At 48.6% G+C, this 20,933-nt stretch overlaps 1 protein-coding gene across 28 annotated transcripts; it reads right to left on the bottom strand.

Annotated features, from left to right (window-relative positions):
- Positions 1–47: 47 nt before the first annotated feature.
- DGKA (diacylglycerol kinase alpha) lies at positions 48–19,775 on the bottom strand. Of its 28 annotated transcripts, none has more exons than XM_070271595.1 (25): positions 19,635–19,775; positions 19,390–19,551; positions 13,370–13,517; positions 12,875–12,948; positions 12,426–12,558; positions 12,103–12,177; positions 11,628–11,677; positions 11,190–11,264; positions 10,872–10,991; positions 10,644–10,758; positions 9,991–10,079; positions 9,741–9,860; positions 9,457–9,555; positions 9,195–9,278; positions 8,883–8,956; positions 8,648–8,722; positions 8,148–8,233; positions 7,967–8,056; positions 2,269–2,429; positions 1,956–2,020; positions 1,627–1,717; positions 1,145–1,343; positions 915–1,035; positions 662–722; positions 48–394 (listed from the first exon to the last, which is right to left on the bottom strand). In XM_070271595.1, the coding sequence occupies exons 3-25, from the start codon at positions 13,431–13,433 to the stop codon at positions 311–313; spliced, it is 2,205 nt and encodes a 734-aa protein (XP_070127696.1). In that variant the 5' UTR covers positions 13,434–13,517; positions 19,390–19,551; positions 19,635–19,775; the 3' UTR covers positions 48–310. The 28 variants fall into 28 exon arrangements, 27 of the variants coding, with proteins under 27 accessions (XP_070127696.1, XP_070127699.1, XP_070127708.1 ...); XM_070271598.1 differs by lacking the exons at positions 19,390–19,551; positions 19,635–19,775 and adding exons at positions 14,984–15,129; positions 18,558–18,646; XM_070271607.1 differs by lacking the exons at positions 11,628–11,677; positions 19,390–19,551; positions 19,635–19,775 and adding exons at positions 11,369–11,551; positions 14,984–15,129; positions 18,558–18,627.
- Positions 19,776–20,933: the final 1,158 nt, after the last annotated feature.

Genomic DNA, 20,933 nt, shown 5'->3' with positions numbered 1-20,933 from the left:
TGTCATTTAAGGAGTAGAGGTATAAATGAGGGAGGTGTACCACTTACTTAGATATCCCAGTGGGGAAAAAAAGTCATTTTATTCAGATGAGGCACTTTCAATGTATGTGTTTGTGGGGTGTGTGTGTGTGTGTGTGTGTGTGTGCATGGGGAATAGTGGAGGTTGGTGCAGGATAATAAATACTGTGAGGGTGAAGGAACACTCCCCTGAGCTGGCAGGAGGATGTGGCAGCAATGTACAGAGCCTAGGAAATAGAGTCCAAGGACGAGGAGGTGGCTTCAAGGCTGGCTTGGAGGCTGAGGTGTACCCCTCAGCACAAGAAGCCAAAGAAATTGGAGGAGCGAGGGGGTGGGCCCACGAGCATGGGCATCTGGTTCTTGTGGGTGATCTTGATCTAGAAAGGAAGGGGGCATGTTCAGAGGCAGGAGCTGGTGCCTTGGGGCTGGAGCAGCAGAGACTTGGCGGAAAATCAGTGGGGTTCGGGGTGGGTTGCTGGGGTCCCAAAGAGGCCATAGTTGGATGGTCAGGGGCAGAGAAATCAGGATTTTGGAGAAACAGGGGAACTTCAGGCATCAGAAGGAGGTAAAGCAGATGTGCTATGGAGATTTAGGACTCATGGAGCCTGAGGGTTCAGTTTTTGGCAGGCATAGGCACTACTCACTGTACAGGGCGTCTGCATCCAGGGTTCTCCATCAATTTGCATGGGGAGGGTTTTTGTGGTGCTGTGGGAGGCCAAGGCAGACTGGTGATTTCTTTACCAACCAAATACCAAAACTCTGTTTCTTAGGTTGACTTTGAGACCCTTTGTTACTGAGGAAGATCTCCTAGTACAGCCCCTCCCCACCATTCCCATGACTCTCTGCTCTCCTGACCCCACTCCTTCCCTCAGAGCCCCTGGCCAGAGTTCTCCTTACTGGAAGGTGATCTCAGAGCACTTGGCCAGCCGATGTCCCGCATTCTTGAGCTTGGTATAGATCTGGCCCATCTCAATAGCACCCTCCAGCCCTACTACTTCCAGCCGCTTGTCACTTAGGTCTGGGGGTGGCAAGTGGGGAGACAGGGTTTTGCAGAAGCAGGGTGCCTCCAAAGAGCCACGCCTTCCCCTCAGTCCCGCCCACTCAGCTCCCAAGGCTGCACCTCTCACCTGGTACACAGGTTTTCAGGATATCAGGGTCCGTGATGACTTTAGCTGTGGCACCTAAGGCCTGGTTGATGCCCTGGATATCCCCATGAGGCCTCTTGGTGTCACCCCAGAGGTTGGAGCCACCGTGCGTGCTAGGGATGTTCAGCACTGCGATGCCTTCTAGCGACAGGTTGCTCAGATCCAGCGGTTTCCCACAGATCTGAGGGGAGGAGAGCACAGACCCTCACCTCTTGGCATAATCATGGATGCGACCCCTCCCTCCATCAGATGACAGACCGGGAAGGCCAGGATTTGGAGGGGTGTAAGGAATGGAGGGAAATAGGGACTGGTGTATCTTGAGAACTTGGGAAATCAGGACTGGAGAGCTGGGAGGTCAAAGTATAGGTTCAAGAATATGGGAAGTTCCTGAGGGCGCCTGTGGAAGGAGAAACTAAGATATAAGAAGCTGAAAAGGATGTAGGGTTAGGTCACATCCCACCCACCTCAACTGTCAAAGACTCCTCCAGCTTTTTGCATGTTGAGAAGATGGATTCAGAAGTGGCGAATTCGAAGTACCAGAGCTTGTTCTTCATTCTGTGTCAGCCCCAACACAAGGCCCAGTAGGGAGGGACAAGTTACACAGTGCTGGCCGAGGTAGGCTAAGTGACAGGGAAGGACATCAACCTCCTGACTCCAGTCCCATGGAGAACAGGCTAGCTTTGGTTGAGGGGCTCCCTAGAGGTGTCACTGCCCAACGAAGTGCTCTGAGTCAACGTCAGCCACAACTGAGTCCCTGCCACTGCGTAGGCCACCCCACCCCCTTTCCCCTCACCTGCTGTTGAACTTCTCAGGATATTTCTCTCGCATGATGTGGAATCGGTGAGCAATAGAGGCATCCTGCGGAGTTCAGGGTACGTAAGCTCAGAGGTCTGCCTCCTCTCTCGGCACAGAACTCTCTCTTTAACTCCCCAGTTTGACAGCAGTATGTCCCATGTTCTTTTCTTGCAACTAACGCCACTGTACCGCACCCCCAATTTCCCTGTGTCACAGCTCCTTTAACCTCTACTTTCCCTTTCTGCCCTCCTCCAGGCTCTGCCTGCTTAACCCCCACTTCCTCCCTTCCCCCCAGGCCCCACTCCACTCACCACACCGATGGAGAAGTAGTTATTGATGATTTGAAAGGGAACTGGGTCACTCTTTTCTTCAGTTTGTTGGGGTATCACTTCCACGGACCATCGATCCATATGTACCACCTTACTCATCTCTAAATCCTTGAGTATCTTCCCCAAATTCTGTCCTTCATACCCTAAAGATGGGGGAGAAGACAGGTTAGCACTGAGTCCTGGATCCCTGAGGGACCTCCTCTCAGCTCCCAGCTCCACAAATTCCCAGGGATCCTCTTCCCTGGTTCTGCAGACGGTCCCAGCCTAACCAGTGAAAGGGCAGGGCGCTTGGTCATGACTCCCATGGCCCAATCTTAAGGGCAGCCCCTTGCTGACTCTTTTCTCCACACTGTCGTGGAGGGTGAATGTTCCCAATGTGTGTGGGCCTCTAACAATAACACCAAAGTTCACCTGAAAGATTAAACAGCCAGGAAAGTGCAAAATGCTAGAAGAGATGAGTGATGAGTGGGGGGTAATCTCTCTCTGACGCTCCCTCTCCCCATTCCACCAGATAGAACACAATGTAAAGCAATGGTGTCTATATAGTGTGATACTGCACAGCGAATAGAATAAAAGTTCAACAGTAAAGAATAGAGCACCCAGAAATAGAGTCAAGTATATCTGGGAATTTAGTATATGATGACATCCCAAATAAATGGGGGAAAGATAGATTATTTAACGAATGGTGCTGGATGTAGAAGTAACTGCTTATACCAAAATAAATTCAACGTGGGTCAAATAATTTAAATGTAAAAGAAATAAAGCAGAATTTGTACCAGCAGAAAACATGAGTGAATGTTTTTAGAATCTTTGAGTGGAAAAGGCCTTTCTAAAGCATAATATAAAACTAGGAGCCAAAAAAGGAAGACTGATAAATACAATTATATTAAAATTTAAAACTTCTGTATGGTTAAACAAACAGACACACAACTGAAAAAAAAGACAAAATACAAACTGGGAAAAAATATCTGCAGCACATATAACAGACTAACTTCTCCAACATTCAAAACGTGCTTACAAATCACTATATTTAAAAAGTCATGGGGCCGGCCTGGTGGCACTGCGGTTAAATTCACACGTTCCGCTTCGGTGGCCCAGGGTTCGCCGGTTCGGATCCCAGGTGCGGACCTACGCACCGCTCGTCAAGCCATGCTGTGGCAGGCGTCCCACATATAAAGTAGAGGAAGATGGGCACAGATGTTAGCTCAGGGCCAGTCTTCCTCAGAAAAAAAAGAGGAGGATTGGCAGTGGATGTTAGCTCAGGGCTAATCTTCCTCAAAAAAAAAAAAAAGAAAAGAAAAAAAGTCAATAGAAAAATGGGCAAATAACACAAACAAGCCAATCACAGAAGAAATACAAATGACCAGTACGCATATTAAAGATGCTCAGTATTACTAATAATTAGAAGAATTATAAATTATAATTAGTTAACTTTTTGTTGCCTCTCAGATTGACAAAGTATAAAGAGATTGAGAAAACCAAGTGTTAATGAGATTATGAACAAACTGGCACTCTCAATTGCTGTTAGTTGGAGCATAAATTGGTGTTTCATTTTTGGGAGGTAATTTGGCAATTTTTATCAAAATGTTATCAAATTTTATCAAAACATATCCTTTGATGCAGCAATTCCACTTTTAGGAATTTCTCCTGCAGAAACTCAGACACATGTGCACAGAGATGGATGGACAAGGATGTTTGCTGATGTACTCTCTAAAACAGCAAAAAACTGGAAATAGTCTAAATGCCCATCAGTAGGGGAAGGTTATATAAATTATGGCAAATCTATGTCATGGAATGACGTGCAGCAGTTGAATATAGAATGAAATCTGTGTGTACTAACATGGATAGATCTCCAAGACATGTCAGTCAATGAAAAAAGGAGTCCCAGGACAATCTGTAGTATGACCTCATTTGTGTTTATATAAAAGTCTGTGTGTGCACGCATGCGTAAAAACAGGAAAATGAGTGCAAATAGGAAACCGTCGTTATCTCTGGGGAGGTGTGTGGAATTTGGTGGAGGTAGGGAAGAGGAGACCTGTGTGGGACGTCTCACGCATTTTACTTTTTAGAATCTTTTACAGTGAAAATGTACTGATGTATCATTTGTGTAATTTTTTAAAAAAGACAATAATTAGGACCTGGCCCCATGGCCAATTGGGTGAGTTCACCCACTCCGCTTCTGCGGCCCAGGGTTTCGCTGGTTCGGATCCTGGGCACGGAATGGCATTGCTCATCAGGCCATGCTGAGGTGGCATCCCACATGTCACAACTAGAAGGATCCAGAACTAAAAATATGCAACTATGTACCGGGAGCGCTTTGGTGAGAAAAAGGAAAAAATGAAATCTTTAAAAAATAATAAAAAAATAAAAAGACAATAATTAGTAAAACGTAAAATGCTCATACTCTTTGAGCCAGCACTTCCACGTCTAGGAAATCTCTCATATCTCTGTGCAGAGATAGATGTGCAAGGGTTTGCACTGCGGCACGGTCTGTGATAAAAAACCCATCACTACCCACGTGTTTCTTAGTTGGGGAGTGGTTAAATAAGTTATGAGACGCTCAATGGAATGCTATTCTGTAACAAAAACAGTGAGGCAAACCTGACTGTATTGAAATATAATGATAACCAAGATGAGCCGTTTAGTTAAAAAAAGAAGAAAAACGTCAATAAAACGATCTCCATGTTTAAATGCATAATAGTATGTGTCCAGAAAGAAAAACATGGAGGAATAAACTCCCAAACTTTAAGGAGTAGATTATAGGGAACTTTCACTTTCTTGGCGTGTATATCTGAAATGTTTGAATCTTTTTTTTTACCACAAGCATGAGTTATTTTTGTAATCAGGAAAAAAATTTAAAAAATAAGTCTCCACTTCCTCATATTCCATTGATGGTTCAACCCACTGTAATTTGCCTTTCACCATACCTCCCTGCTGAAACTCTTTTGGCAAAGATTGCCAATGATTCCTGCCAAAACCAAGAATATATCTTTAGTTCTCACTTTAACTCATGAAACTCTTCACTTGGCCTCTAAAATACCACTCTGTAAGTTACAGAGGACCCTCTCGGACTGTTCCTTCTTAAGTCTTTGTGGCAGGCAGAATAATGGCCCTCAAAGATGTCCACGTCCTGATCTCCAGAATCTGTGAATATGTTGCCTTACCCGGCAAAAGAGACTTTGCAGGTGTGATTAAATTAAAGATTTTAAGATGGGGAGATTATCTTGGCTTATCTGGGTGGGCCCAATATAATCACAGGGGTCCTTATAAGTAAAACAGGAAAGCAAGAGAGAAGAGTCATGGAAAAAGGTGTGACAATGGAAGCAGAGGTTGGAGTGATAACATTGCTAGTTGGAGAGGGGGCCATGAGCCAAGAATGCTAGCAGCCTCTAGAAACCAGAAAAGGTAAAACAAAGGATTCTCTCCGAAAGCCTCTAGAAAAAAACACAGCTGTGCTAACACCTTGATTTTAGCACTGTGGGACTTATTTTGGACTTCTGACCTCAAGAGCTGTAAGATAATAAATTTGCGTTGTTTTAAGCCACTGTTTGTGGTGATTTGTTACAGCAGCAATAGGACACTAATACAGACTCCTTTAATAATTCATCTTCCTCTGCTCCATCCTTAAATAGAGTGTTTACCAGGATCTTGCTGTCCTTGGCCACTTTCTCTTCTTACCTCTTTCCCTGGGTAACTCATCTACTCCCAGGATGTCAATTACCTCCTAGGAGCAGATGATGCTTAAACACGTATCTTTAGGCCTGACTTCTCTCCTAAATCCCTAACATCTATTTCTAACTACCCACGACACATCTTCATCTAGGTGCTCCACGGACACTCCAACTCAGTATGTCCAAAACTGAATCTATCTTTCTTTCTTAAACTGGTCCTCCTCCTGTATTCCCTATCTCAATAAATGGCACCCCCATCTGCTCAGTCCACACCTAGAAAATGTTCTAGACTCGTCTTTACCTCCTCCTCCACATCCTATCAGTAACCAAGTGTTGTGGCTTCTACCTCATCAACTCGACTGCTACTGCCTTTGCTTTCGTGCTCACAACCTCTTGTCTAGACTCTTGCAATACAAGTAATTTCCTATCCTGTCTCCTACCTCCAATCCATCCTCCACAGAGCTCCCATAGCATGTTCCTTTCATCTCCCCTTCTTCAAACTTTACGGTTTTTTCAATATTAACACAAATTTTCATTAGCGCTGTATTTATATCATTATTTTCACGATTCAGGTGGAATTAGAAGAAACTGCTATGAGAGTCTTATTTGCAGAACACACAGTGAAGACTCAAAACACATGACATCAAAGTGTCTAATACTGTAAATGAAAACAAAGTCAGATGTTGAGGATTTAAAAACTGGCCAAAAAAATCGGTCATATATCTACATACAAGATTTAAGTTATAATATGCACTCAGAGATACTTCTGCTTTCTGGAATAATATTTTATATATACAGAGAGTAATTTTCATTCTATATAGAGAGTATAATACCATATTTATACTATATATATAGAGAAAAAGTATAATACCATATATATATATATATATATACATACACACCTATTTTTTCTTTTAGTTAAATCTTTCATTAGTTCAAGAGTTACCCATGGTTCAACGATTGCACATTCAAATGCCTCACTGGCTAGAAAGGTAAAGTGAATGAGTGAATAGCAGGGAGCTGAGGAGACTGCGGAATTGAAGAATACATCACCCACTTCTTGGAAACAACCAAGTTCAAAAAAATTTAAAGCACTGCAAGACAAATAATACAGAACAACAGAAATCGTTTCTATGGGCTGTCAGCTTTCAATCTCTGGCAGGATAAAGTTAAAGACTTCTCAGCACAGCATTCATGACCCTCCATCATCTGGACCCTGCTCCACTCAGTCCGCCCTCTTCCCATTCCTCACCTTGCACCCCATGTCCAGTCACAACGAATGGCGCACACTTTCCCTAATGCACCTTCTCGTTGTTTGGTGGCTCCTCTGGCCTAACACAACTTCTTTCACCTAGAACACCTTTCAATCTCCTTATCAGACCCTGATTCCATAATCTCCTGCAAGATCTCAGAGCTGGATTCTGAACCCAACAGCTTCAATTCCAAGATACCTCAAACTCAACCTGCCCTACACTGACCTCTTTATCTACCAATACCATCCCTCCAACTCTTTCTCTTTGAAGGGAGAAAGAGACTAGAAATGAGAGTGCAGTTAGGAGAATGTTGCAATAGATTTGGGAAGAAATTATGATGAATGGATGAACGACCACTGACTAACTTTTTGAATGAATCACGGCCAGGCTCCCTACTAACTCCATCATTCAGCATCTGGCTTAGCTCTTATACAACCTTCCTTATTCCCACATTGTCCTCCTCCCGCTCCCATATTCCTTGATTCTCTGAGCCCTAAGAGTTGGTTGGGAGAAATAGATGGATATTTTTAGGTTGATAGGAAAGAAGACTGTCACCCTTGACCCTTCTAGGTTCAGACTGTGGTCCTTGCTTCTTCTAAAGTTCTCTTCCTTTTGGACAATCCACTTTGGTACCCAACCATCTGTGCTTCTCTTCTTCCTCAACCCTCTTTCTATGCCTTGAGGCCTTCTCTTTGTGCCTTTCCTTTCCTACCCAACTGCTCCCATTCCCCAGGAAAACAATTCCTAACCACTTACCTCCTCCCCATCTTAGGCAGCGAGCCAGATCATTTCCAGTGCCCAGGGGCAACACAGCAACAGGAGGCACAACAGGCAAGTTGGCTTTGTCTGGGGAGGCAGGTGAGGAGATGGACGGAGGAATTTAGCTCTGGAAGGCCACTGCCCCAGTGCCCTGCCCAGAGTCTCTTTCTGCACTGACCAATCATCTCTAGAATCCAGCCTACTGTGCCATCGCCGCCACACACCAAAACCCGGAAATTAGGAACCTCTCTGAAGAATCTGAGCCTGAGAAAAAGGTAAGAGAAAAGATGAGGAAAGATAACAGAACCAAGGCTACCCAACTCCTGGATAGACAGATTACTTCTTGTCTCTCATTCCTTATGACCCCTTTTCCCTTTGTCAAAAGGTCTGAGTTTCTGTTAAGGGCAGGGAGAAAGTACTTTGAGGAAAGTTATAGCCACTCCTCAGTGATTAGGGAGGAACTGGCATCTCCATCCTTTGAGAACAGAACAAAGATGAGCCAACGAACTCAGTGGCGGGGTGCCCAGTGACCCTAGGAAAAGCAGCATTCTGAATTCTGGTTTCTTGTGGTCCCCTAGCCCTCCCCTGCCAACATACACTGTTTCCTCTTCTCTCCCAATGTACACAGACAGACAGACACACACAAACGCTGTGATACAGCCCCTAACCTATACTCACCCTGCTTCAGGACCATCCTTTAGGAGGTTGAACACCTGTCGAGGGTTTAGCAGATATTGGAATTTCCAAAGCACCCTGTGTGAGGGAAAAAGGAAAGGTCATGGCAGGGGATAGATGTTCTGCACCCCACCCTTTTGATGTCCTTCTCAAGGTATGTCCCCTCCATACACACAGATTCCCAATCTCTGTTGGTCATCCCTCTCCATCTTAGAAGACCCAGTGTATCTCTTCTCACCTCTCCCCCTGCTTCCCGCCACTCTTAGGGTTGACAAAGACGAGAAGGGGGTGGGTGTTAGAAACAGGGTCAACCTGCATTTGGGGAAGAAAACAAGGATAGGGAAACAGGATTTTGTTAGAGTTAAGATGGGCCCTGGAGACAGGGGCAGAAGGCTGGCATTCCCCCAAGATACTTTCACCTCCCCTACCAGGGTGGGGCTTCTGAAAGCAGGCACCATTCCCCAGGCTTCTCACTTCATTCCCTCCCATGAGGGCTCCAGCGAAGAAAAACCAGCCCCCACCATGAATCCCAAGCCTCTTAGCCCTGTACCCGCAGAGCCTCAAAGGTGCTCAAATTTAAATCATCCATGGTCTTCTGGCTTGTTTTGCTACTTTTACGCTCCTGTCCAGAGGCCTAGGAAGGGAGGGAAGCACAGGGAAGGAAAACTGGATTGTGTGTGTAAATCCCTAAACAGATGAGAGTCTGACTTGAATCCTAAAAGAATAGACTTGCTGCTCAAAGTGACACTGTGTGTGTTTTTTAATGGGGGAAGCACTCCTGTCCCCTCCCAGCTGCTGCCCCAGGGTCTCACCAGGACGCTGGGATAGATGGAAGATGGAGGCAGGATGTGATCTCGGAGCAGCCCACAGTCACACTCAGGGCCCATGGCTTGCAGGCAGTCATCATGGATCTGAAAGACAGGGGTGCATGGAGAGATCATGGAGGGAACCCCGTCACCTTTCAACTTGGGGGTCTAGTATTGGAAAGAGAGCCCTTAGGAGCAGGGGCAGCTGTGGCTAAAGGGGAAACGGGCCTGAGGGAGCAAGCGGAGAGAGGGCGGCTTTGGGAGGCTGGAGGGAGAGCTCACAAACTGACCTCTAGGTGGCACCACACACAATGCAGCCCAACTAGGCTGTGGTAGATCCGGATCTTCTTCTGGCAGCGGTCGCATCGCCCAGACTCACAGCCTCCTCGCACCCACACATGTGATTGGACCTTGCGGAGAAAGGCAATCCTCTGTCTGAGAGGGTCTGAGCAGGGCCTGGGGGAAGGGCTGAGGGGAGCAACGGGCTAAGAATCAGGGTCAGGATGCAGGTGGTGATGGTGTGGGCATGGAGTCACTCACACCAATGTCCTTCCGAGACTTGGCATAGGTGCTGACTTCACAAGGCAGGGCTTTCATGGCACAATGGTCGTGAACGATGTACTTACAGACTGGGCGAGAGGGGAGAAAGTCAGAGCCTTAGCTGCAGCCCCTCCTCCCATTTCCTCCTTAACTGGGGGTGAGGTGGAATCACTCACTGAAACAAGACATCTAAACCCTTGCTGTGAGGGTGGGTAGAGAATTGCAGTTTGGGGTTGGGGCTCACCTCCAAGACCTGTGCCTCTTGCTCTCTTCCCCCTAAAAGAGCAATTGCTACCACACGTCCACCCCCTACTCCATCCATGTGCCAGGAACTGAGCTGGATGATGCAAAGGAGGCCCAGATATAACAATAATAATAAAAGAATAGCTAATTTTTATTGCAGATGTAATAGTATGTACATGCACCGTGTGAAGCACTTGTCTTGCATCGACTTATTTAACACTCACAATTACCTCACTTTCAGTTGAGGAAACTAAGGCATAAAGAAGTCATGTGGCTTTCCCAAGGTCATATAACTAGTCAGTGGCAGAGCCCAGGATTCAAACCCAGGTCCCTCTAAGTTCAGAGCACCGTGCTCCTGCAGACAGCTGGGCTGCCCCTCTGCTCCCACACTCCCAGGCCCCATCACTCACGGTTACAGCTCAGGCCCTGTTTGCCAAGACCAATGCTTGACTCGCACAGGTTGCAGTAGACTGGTCGGGGGAACCTCTTGGGTCTCCACATGTGCTGCCCATTGTCCTTCAGAGTCTGGGAGGGCACAGCAGATTCTAGGGAGTGTCTAAGCCCTTAGAGGGCCAACCTCTGACAAGCACAACCCATGGCTGCTGTCTTACCCGTCCTCACAAGTCTCTCCTACTCACCATCTCCAAACCCAGCAGTACCAGCAGTGGCACAGTGGTGGCCCCAGCCCGGAGCCACTCAGCTAGGGAGACAGAGCCGCTGCCATCATAGTCAATCTCTTTCATCATCTCCTGAAGAATCTGAGCAGAGAATGGGGGGGGGGGTACTTTTGGTGTGAGTGGCTCCTCAGATCTGACACCTCTCCAAGGCCCCTAGGATACCCAGCCCAGCCATCCTAGCCAAGGGAACCAGGCCGCCTGTCAGATACGGCATAAGGGAGACACATGATTCACCAGGGCGAAGGGACAAGAAGAGAAATGGAGGAAGAACTGCCTTACCGGCCTCAGCTCAGACACGTCCCAATCCAGATATTCGGCCACTCGCATCATCTGTATGATGATTTTGTCCACTTCCTGGGGGCCAAGCGAGTAAGAGCCACAGCCATATCCCACCTCACTACCACCATCCAAACTCTTCTCTAGAAATCAGAGTTCTTGGGTTCCACCCCCAGACCCACCTCTCATTCTCAGGTGTCTCTGCCAAGTAAACAATTGTCTATGTGTGTTCGGATGTTTGCAAGGCAGCCCCCAATTCATGTCTCCAGCCTCCTCTTTTAGGGATCAAGAACTTGGAACCTATTCCCAAATTTAGTCCTAGAGGACTCAGTTTCTCCCTCTAGCTTCCTCTGCTTCTTAAGATCCTGGAGAGTTGGGACAGGAGGGCACAGACAAATAGACACAGACTCCCTTGCCCAGCATACAGGTTCCCCAACTCACTGAGCTGTCCAGGATCCCATTTCTGTCCGTGTCGTACAGCTTGAAGGTGACTGTGGGGTGTTTTAGGGGGGTCCAGGGTCAGTTTTTGAGGGATACCCAAAGAATTCATAACAGAATACAGGGGAAACAAAGAGAGAGGGAGAGACCTTTTGGTTGAAGAGCCCAGAGCTTGGGGCTGGGACTGAGAAAGGAGACAAAAAGAGAAGGGATACAGGCTTGGATTCCACCCCTAGTGAGCCTGACAGGGGAGAGAGTTCACACCCCCTGCATCCCAACAACACCCCAGGCCACCCACAGAAAATGCATTAGGCATAGGAGTCTGGGTAACAGAGGAAATGGGCCCATTCTCTGGCCCCACCTTTGTCTGGCCCTGTCAGCCTTTAGGAATCCTGAAAAAATGAGGGAAGGAGGGCTGGGGAACACCCTCTCTCCCATCACCTTTCCTCCCCTCTCCCAATCCAGAATGGCAACTCACATTCTAGCTTATCTTCTGGACGGCCACCCTCCAAAAGGGAAAAGTAGCAGGAGACATCACTGAGACATACCAGATCTGGTTACAAAAAGAGCAGCAGATCTGAGGGTGGGGCTCCCTCCACTCTGGCTCTTCTCTTTTCCTTGGTTCCAGCTCTTCCCTTTAACTTTCCTCCCTCCAGCCCCCACACCAACCTGGCCACCCTCCACCTCTCTCCCCCAGCCCTGCTCCCAACATGTGACTCAATTCAACTTTCACCCCCCAAACCCGCATTAATTTGACTTTTCTTCTGGAGGCCCAGCTCAGTCCCACCTACTTGACCATACCTTTTTTCACAGTCTCTTCTAAGCAGTGATCAGTCTGGAAGGATTGAAACAGTGCCAGGCTTAGGTGACTGGGAACATTATCTGCTTCCAGATAGATTTTCAGGAATTGCTGGAATCCCTCATACCCAATGGCCTATGATGAGAACAAGCATTACCCTGGGGAGCCTGCAGGATGAGAGCCGGGGACTGAAGAATTGGGTGGGGACAGAGACAATAAGTAGAGAGCTGAGAAGCATCCAAGGCAGGAGTATGGTTTCTTGGGCTGAGGAGTTAATGTGATCTCTTGCTTTGCCCTAAAGCAACAGCTGTGGTAACAATGGGTGCAGGGGTATCTAGAGGGAAGATAGCAAGGGCCCAGAATAATCCCTGGAAGTTGGGATCCCAATGGAGTAGCAAAAACAAAGATAGGAAGAGTTAGTCAAGGAGAAGATTTCCCAGCTGCCACTCACATCTCCTTGGACATATTCAGCCATTTCACCATCCTCAAAGAGCTTTAGGACATCACTGACCTTTTTGGTAGAGTCTAGCATGTGAAGAGAGTGAAAGAGCATTAGTCTGGTTTGGCTTTCCCTGTCTTCTACCAGAGTCCCACCCAGACATCCAAGAGGAAAAAAGAGTCAAGTGAGATGAATAAAGAAGAAATTCCAAGAAGAAACACAGAAATACAGAGAGAAAACATTTCAGATCCTCCAAAGTGGTACCCCTTCTAGCATCTCTCCTCTGAGACTTGGAACAGGCAGTCAAGGTTGAGAGAAGGTGGCTAGTGACTTGAGACCACAGGCACCTCCCAAACTCCCTCTCTTCCCTTTCCCAGTCATAGACAAATCTCAGCAGCTGCCTGGCTGAAGGCCACTGGGAAAATTGGAGGAGTTGGGGGGAATGAGGAAGTGGAGGGATTCTCTGGGTAAGGTCGCCAGAACTGAAGGATTGAGAGGAAGACTCACATTCCATGTATTTTTGCAGCTGGGCAAAATCATTGGGGCTTATTAGGCCCCTCTCCTTGGCCATCTTTCTCTTTTCCTTAAGGATGGCCACAAAGGCAGCTTGGTAGTAGTACTTCTGGCGCCTGGACCTCCACTTCCAAGGTAAGATCTGGAGGAGGATGACAAGAGCATGTGGCAGGAAGAGCCAGCTGTCTGGTCTCTTTACTTCTGTCTGCCACCTCCATCCACCACTTCCACTATGATTTCTGTTCTTTCCTCCTCTGAGTCCCTCCTGCAGTCCCTTCATTTCCCTGTGTTCTCCTCCTCTGTGTGTCTCTCTCTCCCTGACAGAGTCGGCCCTGTGTCTCTGTTTCTCTGACTCATCTCTGACTTTTTCTCCTCCATTTCTGGATCCTTCTCCAGCTCTCTGATTTCTCCCCTAATCTGTCTCGATTCGTCTCTGACCGACCTCACCTCTTCGCCCCCAACCCCCCGTTTCCAGTCTATATGTGTCTCTGTGAGCGTGTCCCCCTTGGCGGTTTCTACCTCTTCTCCCGCCACCCCCAATCTCTGCAGTTTCTCCGGGACTTGCAGTCTCTCTCATCTCGGCTCCCGCAGTCCCGACCCGCCCCGTGGTTCTCACTGCGTCGGTGGCACGCCTTCCGAGCCACAACCCCATCTTGCTCCGCCTCCAGCCTCGGTCCCCAGCTCCGCTCAGCCATCCACTCCCCGAACCACCCACGTCCCGCAACGACCTCTAGCGCTTCTGACGCGCGACACAGAACCAGCTCTGGCCCGGTCCCCAGCCCCGGCCCCGCCTTGCCTGCGTCCCGCGGAGCTCTACTGGGGAAGGGCGGGGACCCAGGCGTGCGAGATAGGGGAAGAAGGCTCCGAGCATCGGCCTGGCTTCCCAGTTCCAGGAGGACTGAGCTGATTGCGGGAGTCTCGGATGCGGGGCTCTTCCTTCTAGCCTGCTAGGTTAGTAGTGTTTAGGGAGCTCCAGCTTTTGGCTCTGGGACTCAGGGACCAGAGAGGAGCCATCACGTGGATCATGCTGACCTCTGGCCCAGGGGCCAAGTTACAGAGGGCAAGTTGCCTTGAGGATTCAATAACAGCAGTAACACTATCTCTCATTAGAGTACAGCACTGATATGAGTCAAACAGCTAGAGTTAGTCTTGTCCAGGTTCCATTCTTAGCTCTATCACCGTGTTATGTGGGCAAATTACAATCTGTGAAATGGGGAGAATGATACCTATCTTTCATAGTTGTGAGGATTAAGTCAAATAATTAATAAAAAGTACCCAGTACAGAACTTGACATATAGAAGGCCTACAAGAAATGGTAGTTATTACTGTATTAACAATTAAAATCGGATCCAGTGAGATAGGAAGTTATTGCTATAGCCATTCTACAGGTGAAGAAACTGGAGCTCAAAGGGGTTGGGATTTCTAAGGCAGGTGATAAGTGGAGGAGCCCACGCTCTAACCCAAGAACCCTGTGGTGGGGACCCTGCTTGTCTCTCTGTCCTCCTCTTTTTCCACTTGGTCCTTCACACACTGCCTCCTAGTCCACTGCCTTTCTTTCTGTTCCTTGAGCACGCCAAGTTCTCCCCTGTTCAGGGCCATGAGACTTACTGTTCTGTCAGCCTGGAGCAGCCCTCCCCGCTCTTGGCAGAGCTGACTTCTTGCCTAAGCTGAAATGTCAGCTCCTCCAAGACACCGTCCCTCATCATTCGGTCCTAAGTAGCCCCGCTCCTTTGCACAGCACCCTCCTTCGTTTCCTTCACAAAACGTATCACAAGTGGAAATTATCTTGTTAATTTATTTGCTGCTTTGTGTTCTGTTTGTCTTCTACCAAAATGTAAGTTCCACAAGGGCAGGAAGTTGTCGGTCTTGTTCCCCACTGTATCCCCAATACCTGAAACAGTGCCCAGCGTGTTGTAATTGCTCCATATTGGTTGTACAAATAGTTGTGTAAAGTTAGGGAGTCATATTTTATCCAAACACAGTTAAATGAAATGCCAGAGTGTCCATCCTGACAGTCAGGGGAATATGAGACAATTTGCAGCATGTATAGTAGGTGCTAAATAAATATTTGTTAAATGAAGGAATGATGCTAGAAAGTACTTATTATGCTACTCCATGCAAGGCTCTCACCTTCTGCCTCCCCCTGCCAACACTTATTCAGGGCTTGTTGGGTCAGGCTCAAGGAGGCAATTAAGGCCTACAAGAACTTCCTTTCTGATGGTGCAAGAACCTTCTCTGTAGCCTCTGCCCTTGAGACACCTGTGCTGCCCACCTCTATGTAGCATACCATTCCTGTTCTGGGGGCTCTCTGGAAACACTTAGAAGGGGGTTCTGGGACACTGATATTCTAGAGAAAGGACTGTACCCATCTAGCCCTTTTCAATGACTATAATCCAACTTCTACTGCCAACAGATCTAATGAATACAAAATAGTTTTATGGTTAATGGGGCCTGTATGGCTTAATTAGCCTTTCTCATTACTCCTGGGGATTCTTAGATGACTCCAAGGCTCTAGGAAATGGAATCTGAGAGAGAAAGTGACAGGGAGAGAGTAAACAAGGGATGACAAACAGGAGAGAGGACATGATACTTCTCTCTCACCTCTCTTTTCACAGAGACCCTTCTAGCCCCCGGGGTTTTTTTTTGTTTTTGTTTTTGTTTTTTGAGGAAGATTAGCCCTGAGCTAACATCTGCTGCCAATCCTCCTCTTTTTGCTGAGGAAGACTGGCCCTGAGCTAACATCCATGCCCATCTTCCTCTACTTTCTATGTGGGACGCCCGCCACAGCATGGCTTGCCAAGCGGTGCCATGTCCGCACCCGGGATCTGAACCGGTGAACCCTGGGCCACCGGAGCAGAACTCTGAACTTAACCACTGTGCCACCAGGCCAGCCCCGCCCCCCCAGAGCTTATATGTAGAGGTTAGGAGAATGGACTTTTGCATTATCTAGGCAAGGACTAGAATCTTAGCTCTTGGGGAGTTATTTCATCTCCCTCAACCTGTTTCCTCATTGGTAAAATGGGTACCTAGAGAAATCAGTCACAATGTAGGGACTAAATAAAATAATACATGCAATATACTGAGCATATTGCATGGCACAGAGGAAGAACTCAATAAATGTTAGCTATTATTATTATTATGATTTATAGCACAAGGGTGGTACCTAGAGAAACACATCTGGAGATTAGGAAAAATGATGTCTTTGACCCAGGAAGGCATAAATTCTAGGGACTTCCAGTAGCAACGAAGCCCAGTTGTACACCTTTCCTTCCTGTGTCATATCTCAGGTACAGACGTGAAGTATCAGGATCCTGTACTTTGCCTCTGGGAGGGTAAGGCGGTGGTTATAAACTAGTCTGTTGGGGTCCAAGGACACCCCTGGCATGGTACTTTGGATATAAGGGCTCCTGGGATCTTTTCAGGTTCCTCTCGACTTTTCTCACCAAAAGTTTGGCTGCCCCTGCTGCTGAGAGGCAGCAAACTGCCAGATCCTGGGGCCTTAAAGACCTGGAACAAGTCCAATTTTGTCCTCCAGCTCCATCCCAACCCTGAGGCTATAACCTGGGCTAGTCCTTGCAAATGCCAGGGCTGGGAGGGTGGGGTCTGGAGCCCTCTTGCCAGCTATTTGTGACTCACCCATCCCTTCCCTCCTCTGGTTTCCCTGATTGCCCCTACCACCTTGGGGTAAGAAAGGAAGAAGTTGACTTGGAGGTAGAGACTCCCAGAACATCCTCAGAGCTGGGAGACACCAACTCTCATATTTTACAGAGGAAAACTGAGGCTCAGAGAGCAAGTGAGTCTCTCAGGGTCATACCCAGACTCTAGATATCTTGTCCTTAGTCTGTTCCACTAACACTTAACCAGTGCCTCTGGTTTTCTAGATCTTTTTTTTTTTTTAAGATTGGCACCTGAGCTAACAACTGTTGCCAATCTTTTTTTTCCTTCTTTTTCTCCCCACATCCCCCCAGTCCATAGTCGCATATTCTAGCTGTGGGTCCTTATAGTTGTGGCATGTGGACGCTGCCTCAGCATGGCCTGATGAGCGGTGCCATGTCCGTGCCCGGGATCCGAACCAGCGAGACCCCGGTCCACCGAAGCAGGGCGCGCGAACTTAACCACTAGGCCACCGGGCCGGCCCTTCTAGATCTTATTTTCAACATTAAACACTAAAATTGCTGCTAACTGAGAGATAAATATGATTTCCAAAGCCAGTGCTAACATTTAAGATTTCCTTTTGCACGTCAACATTCATTGCTCACATTCCAAGTCTTGTAAATTTACAATTACTCAAGAATCAGCTATGCCCCCGAACATTCAGGCTGACCCAGCCAGGAACCCCAAAAGACAGGCACTCCCCTTTGAGGACCCAGGCCTGCTTACCTGGACTTGTGAATCCCTTAACCACACCAGGGCCTGCATCCTCCTCCTCTTTTCCAGGAGTGAGGGAAGTTCTATTCTTCCTGCCCATCCCTGTTACTAGTAAGTCAGTGGTCCCTGAGAGGGAATCCTTTGGCTTAAAGCCTCAAATTTCCTTCAGCCTCCACAAACATCACAGATGATAGTGTTGCCTGATTAAGGGAGTGGTGTTTGTGTGTGTGTGTGTGTGGGAGGGGGGTCATTGTGTAGTACAGGAGGAAGTTACAGTCTTGGCATGGTTGGGGGACGTGGGCTCACACATTTGGAGGCTAGGGAGATGCCCAATAATATTTGCATTTCCTCCTCAGTAAAGCTCCTTTCCCCCATTTAAAGGGGAAAAGTGGGATTTAGACCCAGGTAGTTTCAGAAACTTTCCGGTGACAGGTGTGGAAAGAATAGGGGTGGGAAGTTGGTGACCAAGAGGCCCAACCACAACCCTTCTCCACCCGTGCAGCACTGTAGAGGTTCCACAACCGACTTTCCTCCTACTCAGGTCCCTAGCAGCCGAGCCGCACCATCCCTCCGAGTGAGCAGAGGGATGGAGGGGAAGGTCCAGGGACACGCTGCCTGCGGGGCGCCGGCCCGGCCCTCCGCTGCCCGCCGCGTCCTGGCGCAAACCCTTCAGGCTACCCGCTCCAGCTGTCATGCTTCCTCCTTCTCCGCCCCGCAGCCCTACCCCAGCCCGTGGGGCGTCCCCTCCCGCGTCCCCGCCCCACCTGCACCGGGTGGGAGGGCGAGAGGCGCGGGGGGCTCCCGGGGTCTCTACCTTGCCTGCGGAGGGCGCGCGGTCGGAGCTGCGGTGCCGGCGCGGGAGCTGGAGCGCGAGCTGGGCTGGGGGGACGGGCCAGGCAGACGAGGCCGCCGGAGCCGCCCCGCTCCTGACGACACAGCTGCCCGCCCCCGACCCGGCCCGCCCGCCCGCCCGCGCGTCCGCGCCCTGCGCCCCCAACTCCAGGAACTCCAGTCTGGAGAGGCCCCGTTTCCAGTTCAGCCAACCTCACTCCCCCTGCCCCCGAGTATCTTCAGGGCTCTGGTCTGTGCCACTTTCTCCACATCCTGGCTTCTCATCTTTTTCCCTCCCTAGGGACAGCTCTATCTGTCTTCCCCTCTTTTTAATCACTCAGCGCCTCTCCCCTCATCTCAACCCTCGGGGACCAACATAGGGGGCGGGGTTCCTGACGGGACAGCTTGGCGGATGCCCACCCAGACAACTTCTCACCCTCCCCTAATTGCTGCCATCTGGGGACTGCCCTTCCCAACCCCTTTCCAACCAGCATGGACTGAATTCATACTCGGGAAATCCCACAGCAACAAGGCCAGAGTTCCAGATTCCACATCCTGAGACCCAAATACCTCCCTCCCGCCGTGGACCCCACGCTGCTTGAGGCCACTTGAGAGAATCTGGCCACCTTCACCTCCAGGTTCTTCACATCCGAAAACCCAAACGCCACATGTCTCAGGATTGTTTCCCCAGTCTAAAGACACCTCCTTCTCTCAAGACTCAGGTCCTTCCCAGAATTCTAGGGTGGAGGTTTAGGTACAAAGAGCACTCTGGTCTGTGTCCACCCTTTCTCCACCCCCTAACCCTCCCACTTTACCTGCTGGCCTTGGCAGGTGGCGTAGAAGGCCCTGGTCAAAAGTAGAGGTGAAAGGAAATCCTTTCAGCTTCTCCTGTTTGGAATCTGTTCTGGAGTTGTTAAGGCTCTTGGGGCAGCGTGGATGGTGGTGAGGCTGGTAGAGCAAGGGAGAGAGACAGAGGCCTAGGGACTTACTGGTAGGAACTGGGTACCTAGGCATCCTGCTCCCTGGCCCCGCCCCAAGCCCCGGTCTCACCCCCTCCTACCCTTCATTGAAATAGGGCACAGCAACAAAGGCTTGAGTTCCTGGAATCTTCCCTCTTACACCTGGTGGTGGAGGAGGGCGGGCGGGGAGAGCCCTGACTGGCAGCTTGTATGTATGTGTTGTTTTTGCTGTGTGTGTATGTACACACATACATATACACACATAATATATACATTTGGTGGGGGTTGGGGAGAAGCCATGAATACATGAGGCCCCCTAGTGGAAACAGAGGGGTCTAAGCAGTTCTTGATTGTTTCAAGACAGGCTTGTGCAAAGAGACTCCTCCATTTTTGTCAGAAATAGAGTGGCTGAGTAATAGGGTTTGGGAGTACTGTTGTTGCATCTGAAATGGAGACCTGAGGCAGGGGTTGGAAAGGGTCTGTCTCTCTGCTCCTTTCTCCTCTCCAATCTTAAAAAGACAAGGGCCTTGCCACTCCCCATCCTTCATCTCCCCTTCCTATATGACCTCCTTAGTCATAAGGAATCATAAGCACTTTTGAAGGCCTGTTATGCTCCAGGTCCTGCACTTAGTTCTGCAGGACTGCCAAAGACACAGCCCGGCTTAGGGCTGCACCAAAGAGTGGCTTGGTGTGTGTGTGTGTGTAAAGCCTCCCCACTCTAAGCCATCCTAAACAAACATACAATATAAGTAAGAACAAGCCCCTTAGCCCCTCTTCCAATCAGTTTTCTGCCCCTGAATCCCTCATCTAGAAATCCTGCAATGATACTAATCCTTAAGACACTCAGCTTTCTTTGCAAATGATATAGTGATACCACCCTTTCTATGACCTTTCTCACTTCATCATCCTCAGATATGTCCCTACACGAAGTTAAAGATGCTCCTTTTAAGTCTTTGTGTGTGTGTGTGAGAAAGATTGTCCCTGAGCTAACATCTGTGCCAATCTTCCTCTATTTTGCATGTGGGAGGCTGCCACAGCATGGCTTGATGAGCGGTGCATAGGTCAGCGTGCAGGGGATCCAAACCCACCAACTCCCAACCATCCAAGCTGAGTGCGCAAACTTAACCACTCCACCACCATGCCGGCCCCTTAAGTCATTTTTTGAGACTTCAAAGTGGGGCATGAGGTGATCTCTCTAATAAGGAATAAGAAGGAATCCATCATGCTCTAGGCTTCTTTGTGTCTTTTTTAGGAACTGTGCTCCATCACACCCCAAGTCAGTTATTGGTGGGGGTGGGGGAAAGAAAGGCCAAGAAACATCTAAGGAGGAGGCGCCTAATGCCTGCAGTTCCAGGTGCTCATTTCTTTAATCAACCACATCATAAAAGTCAGAAAGAAAG

This window comes from Equus caballus, chromosome 6, assembly GCF_041296265.1.
Source record: "Equus caballus isolate H_3958 breed thoroughbred chromosome 6, TB-T2T, whole genome shotgun sequence".
NCBI lineage: Eukaryota > Metazoa > Chordata > Mammalia > Perissodactyla > Equidae > Equus > Equus caballus.
This window is presented reverse-complemented; position numbering and strand designations above follow the sequence as displayed.